The following is a 6,000-nucleotide window of genomic DNA, read 5'->3' as shown; positions in this document are numbered from 1 at the left end:
CAGCTTTGTTCAAAGTGAAAGGTCTATAAGTATTTCTATATTGCACAAAATTAAACATTTGATTAGATAAATATGATCTATATGGAGGTTAAAGCTATAAGCTGCACCAGCCGTAATGAGAGAACTGCCCCCGCATTTCAATATAACAACATCTAAGAATGTTTTTAAAAAGTCCTGAAAAAAAAAGCAATTAAGATATAAATCTTGCTCATTTTTTCTCTGTAAATTGCCCTGAGATGACGTGTGTCTGAATTGAACAAAAGACAAGAAATTAAAAGATTTTGAAATAAATTCATGTATGAATTAACGAAAAAATGTACAAATATATCTTAAAATAAATGAAAAATAAATATTTCCATAAATAAAATAAATGTGGAAATAAAAATAAAATAAATGTGGAAATAAATAAAAACAATAACAAATAAATATTCTATAAAAAAATAAATCAATGAAAAGTTGATTTTATTTTTCAACCATGCGTCAACAGAGTGATTAAAAACATGCCTGGACTAAAATGATGGTTTCCTTCACTTAATATTTAGTTGCCCAACCTTTTCAGTCAATCAAACTGTTCCTGTAACTGTCAGTGAGACTTCTGCTCCTCACAGCAGGTTCTTTGGTTCCACTCCTCATCAGCAAACTGCTCCAGTTGTCTCAGGTTTGAAGGGAGCCTTTCCAGACGCCATGTTTCTGCCTTTTAAAGATGCTCAATAGGATTAAGGTCATTGCTCATAGAATCACAAGAGTTCAGTGTTTTCCTCTTAGACTTTTTTTAGCTGCAGGAGTTTGTTAGTAGTAATAATAAACTAATAATAGATTTTAACACTATATATTCACTTTTTGTTCATTATTTAGTTTGGATATGCTTTATACAGAAAAGTGGAACACTTATGAAATTTATACTCAAATATTATATTCAGCAATTCAATGTTTCTAGTCATTGTAGCCTTAAATATCCTCAACACTCCAGTTCCAGGATTAAACTTTTATTTTACACCACTGTCGCCCCATTAACACCATTTGCATGAGGGATCCAGCTAAATATACCAAAATGTAAAGTTTCTCAGCTCTTGTGATCAGGAACTGCTCACTGTTTATTGGGAAGGTGAGTCTTTTTATTATGGAAAGTTTTGGTTAATGTTTTATTTGCTCCTTTTCTGTGATGGTCCATGAGTAACATTATACAGTAAATGTACATTAGCATGTTCTGTTGTAGGTGGCAGTGATAATCACTGTAGACGACTAAAGCAATGATCTAAAGCAGTGATATTAGAACCAGAATGAATACTTCAGAAATAAATAAACAATAAAGGTAAACGATTAATACAGTTGTCTTCAGATATTGCTTTTTTATTGATTTTATTTAAAAACTAGTCCGAGGAGATTTACAATCTGGGTCTGTCTATTGTAAGGAATGTTGATAACAGACGGATTATGGTAGAAAAACATGCTTCGTTTTAAAGAGAAGAGCAGTGGAATCCAATCATACATGCAGTTGAGTTCAGTGTATGAATTAAATTGGTAAAAAAGTTTTCTATCAGCAAAACCAGCTTCTTTTTATTATTACTCTGAGAATCGAATTTCTTCTTCCTGGGCGAGCATGTAGCTCCACTAGACAGTTGTTTAGATTTTAAGTCTTGAAGTCTTTTCCTGAATATATGCAGGTCAATGGCCGACATTCAGAGGTTTGGACTGCATTTAGGTATTGAACCTGTATTTTAATATTTTGACTTTCTGTGGATCTTGGAAGGTGTGTTGGAGGAGGGGTTGGCAGAACACTAAAAAACCAAAGGTAAATATGTCATATGACATTGTTTAGCCAGACTTAGAGTGATAGATTAGACTTAGATTATTTTCTTTCACATAGCCACCAGAAAAAGAAATGTAGTTCAGTCCCACTGTAGGTGACTGGGAGATCAGGATTCTACCATGCCATGCGCTGCTCTTTGTGGGAAATGATGCCTTTCTTCAAACAATACAGATTCTGTCCACTGGGTGGAGCCAAAATTAACCAAAACTGAAAGTTATTTTAGAATGGCTTTAAACACTTTCTCAAATGTTAGGTTCCTTTTTATTAATCCTGTGTATTGTTAATCTGTTAGCCAGATTAGATGGAGTAGAAGGGCTTCCTTCACATGGTGGGTTACACTGTGTGTAGAGAGGCAATCTAATGAGGGCAGTCTTCTTGTCTTTGGATGATACAGAGGATAAAGACACATCCTGAAGCCGGACTAATAGAGGAGAGCTATCTGTAATCCTGAGGCATAGAGGCACGAAGGTCAGAGCATGGATGGCGTGTCAGTTTCTGACATGAACAGCTAACCTCTTACACCCTAAGGGGGTATAAATAAATTTCTGCCTGACAAAAACACACAAAAGTAAATAACTTATAGCCTCAAAGCTATTAGATTTAAGAAGAAACTTTTGGTACGTCTGTAAAGGTAAGATGTCATAGAATAGTTTTCTGGTGTCAGCACCATTGTAGCTTTGACCCTGCCTGAAATATTAGGGACAAAATACAAAATATTTTGCATTTTTTGAACCTCGCCAAAATTTTCTTTGAAATAAACATTGCAAAACACTACCAAAATATTATTTATAGCACAAAAAAGTAGTACAGACTTTCAAATCTAAATTTTGTGTAAAAATATACAAAATGTGGACTCAATCAGATGAATCATATTTATTTTAGAATGGTATTAGTGAGAAATTTCTTAGGCGGAGAGGCCATTTTGGCACATTTATCCATAAATGTCAACAAACTCTGCCAAATATGTTTTTTACATCAATACTGGGGGTTTGGTAAAATTACGAGGTCATGTAGCAGCTGGACCCGCCGGTGGGTCCGTAGGGTTCAAGGGGTTACCATCCACCTGATGCAACACAGGGACTCATGGGGTATAAGAAGCAGGAGATGAATTTGTTCCGGGCTCAATTTTGCAGGATGCTAATGTTGGGCCAAATGAAACCTGAGAAATTTAAATAGTGGTGCCTCCATCTACTGTTAGGAATGAGGAAATATTTGCGCAGGACGAAACCTGTGAAGAATACTTACAAAATCTGCAGCAGCAAGAAGGAAGTAACTTTTTTAAGTCTTAATGTAAAATTTAGACCATTGGGAAGTTTAGCAGCATGATGGAATATTGTAAATTGAATATGAATAATGTTAAAGTATTAGTATGAGTTTTCAATAAGAAAGATTCCTGATATAATCATGATTTCACAAAAGCTACAGGTCTCTGTTTAACAAGTGATGTTTTAAAGTGCCACAGTGTTCCTGCTCATTTATAATGTTAAAATCTAACTGTTTACTGGAGAACAGATGGAAACTTTGCTGGAAGCTTATTTACACTCATATTTAAATAACAAACTCCCTGTGCACTTTATTAAAATTAATAACACAGAAACAAAAACACAAAATACAGCTGCTTTACAAGAAAATTAATTTGGATTTATAAGATAAAACCCCCCAAAAGAAAAGTGCTTAAAAGTGATAAAAACTAACTAACATCATGAATAAAAGCAGATTAGTTTTTTAAGTAAATCTTCACTCAGTGTTGAGACACAAACAGACTCCCTGCAGAACCCAGTGGGAGTGGTGCAGCGTAGTAAACAGGTCTGCTTCAAACACCAGTCCCACACCCATTGCATTCCTCCGCATCGATGTTGTGTACACTGGTGTCCTCAATGTATTCTGTGGGGAAAAGACATACAATGATACACAGAAAGAAAAAATGTACAAATCATATGGGAAGAAAGTATATAGAGGCTTTTATGCAGACCTGTAACCTAAGACGGCGTGTCTCGATGGGGATGATTCTCAGAATGGGCAGTTCAACCACCAAGACCTTCGGTTTACTTCTCATTAGACAGTTGTTCTCCATGTCCCAGTCTGCTCCCTCCAGGTACAGGCCAGACACAAAGCAGCCTGCAGCCAATGACACCTTTAGTAATTAGAATTAAAAACAAAAGAACAAAAAAACCCTAAGACTCGTATTACCTTGTTTGGGCCTGGCTGTGATTTCATCCTCACTGTGATACTGGGTCACTTCTGTGTATAACGTAGAAAGATCCAGAGGCCAGCCGTTTGTCCTGCAGGCAGCTTGAACCAGGGCGGTCAGATAAGACTCTGGGACATGAAGTCCTGATAGCCACATGACTTTTGGCTCACCCTCATTCACCTGAAAAATGTATTTAAATGGTACAAGTGAGAATTGAATTTCTGAAAACATTTCAATGGGCTGTTTGGGCATTTGTTAGCTTGACTTAAGATGTATTTCTAATATTTGAAATTAGTTTTTTTCTACCTAAAATGAACATTTCAGACATCTTGAATATAATACTAGAGAAAATGACTTTTACTTCCAGATGTCTGAAATGACCTTCTTCCCATCTAAAGAAAAACATCCTGGACGGTGTTCTCACATGTTTAGTGTGTGCTGCAGTGTGGCTCCAAATGTTTAATTGTTGTCATGCAGCTCATAAGCAGCAGCTGGTCGGGCATCTTAAAAGTTACAGTCAGATTAGAAGAGCTGAGTGAAGAGGAGGGAACAAGCTTGTCATCCCTGCTCTATGAAATTACTGGATGTCTAAATTGATTCATTTGGTTTTAACTGAGCTCATCCTTGTTGTGATTAAGGTTTGGTTTGCACAAGGAAGCTTTATTAGAGTTGGAAAAATTCACTGCGCCCATGTAAAAAAGGGCTGGGATCTCTGTTGTTTGACTAAAGAAAGTGCAAATGAACGCAACATTTCATTAAACAGGACAACATCCGTCATGTCATGGAGCAGGAAAGCTGCTCCATGACAGAAAGCAGAGGAAAAATCTTAAACTGGTGATTTAATAAAGAAAAGAACTTGTAAAATGCTGCCTAAAGTGCCAATGAGGGTTTATGAAAGGATGGATGTCGAAATATTTTCAGAGCTAGTTGGACGTTGATTGGATAATTAAGTACATTGGTGAGCAGTCTTTAAAGCAGAAGTCCAGGCAGCAAGGAATACCCAAAGGATCATTATTTATACCTAAAACTAATATGATCGAGGTGATTTAATGAATTTAGAGTTAATCAGTAAAAATATAAAAAAAATAATATTTGGTGTGATCACTGAGTCTGGGAGCGGCCATCTTTGCCCACATATAGTAACCCCTCCCTCCTGCCATCTTCCAGCAGTGACGCCACGGTGCGGTAAGCCTAGCGCTATTCTCCCCGCTTTACAAGCAAAATCAATGGGAACTACTAGACACATCTGCAATCAACAACAATTATTGAAGATTTCCAGAGGACTTCACCATTGAAATTCACCAGAGCTATAGTGAAACTGACAATACCCACGTGCATGGCAGTTGGATGTTGGAATACATTGGGGAAAAGTGGAAAAAAAATCTTAAGTCATTTAACTTTTCTGATTCCTGATCCTCCACGGACGGGTTCGTTGTTGGATTGCCAACTTGAAGAGGGAGGATTTGCCATCGAACTTCTGGCCAGAGAAAAAACACGTAATATGTAGCCAACATTTGGAAGAATGTTTTCAAGATGACTTGGATAATAGCGCGTTGTGACAAACACCAGATACAGCACTGGGATTTGATCAACAGCTGATACCGCACCGTGATGTCAGTAACCAGTAGGTGGCAGTAGTGTTCTTTGACAAATATGGATGTCTCCAGTAAAGCACATTCACATGAAAATGACTCTGAATTAAAAACACTGATCATTTATTGAACAGGATGGAATAATTTCATATTAAAGTACTTTCAGAAGTTTGAATTCTGAATATGAATGGACTTTTCCTTTAAAGTGTAATTTTCAGTGAGACTGGAGTGACATGAACCGCTCCCCCAGCGCTTCTCCCCATCCAACCATACGGAGGCCATCATGGCTTCTGCAACGTTCACATCACAGATCTTGTCAACTGATGATAATGATAGCTTACATAGAGAGTCTGTGTAAGATATAGATTGTATATAGGCCTAACCTGCTGCAGTCCAGTTTGAGTGTA

General features: G+C 36.9%; 1 protein-coding gene across 1 annotated transcript in view; it reads right to left on the bottom strand.

The window, feature by feature from the left end:
• Window positions 1-2,872: 2,872 nt before the first annotated feature.
• The window catches only part of dnah10 (dynein axonemal heavy chain 10), a 75,698-nt gene continuing 72,570 nt past the window's right edge, over window positions 2,873-6,000 (bottom strand). Inside the window, exons 76-78 of the mRNA XM_038304315.1 lie at window positions 4,001-4,181; window positions 3,783-3,928; window positions 2,873-3,694 (exon numbers count right to left, since the gene is read on the bottom strand). Of these exons, the coding sequence (XP_038160243.1) occupies window positions 3,548-3,694; window positions 3,783-3,928; window positions 4,001-4,181 (474 nt within the window). The 3' untranslated portion in view covers window positions 2,873-3,547. The remainder of the gene's footprint in view (window positions 3,695-3,782; window positions 3,929-4,000; window positions 4,182-6,000) is intronic.

This window comes from Cyprinodon tularosa, unplaced genomic scaffold, assembly GCF_016077235.1.
Source record: "Cyprinodon tularosa strain WSP-4 unplaced genomic scaffold, ASM1607723v1 ctg531, whole genome shotgun sequence".
Lineage (NCBI taxonomy): Eukaryota > Metazoa > Chordata > Actinopteri > Cyprinodontiformes > Cyprinodontidae > Cyprinodon > Cyprinodon tularosa.
The sequence above is the reverse complement of the archived record's forward strand: the minus strand, read 5'-3'. Positions and strand labels throughout refer to the sequence as shown.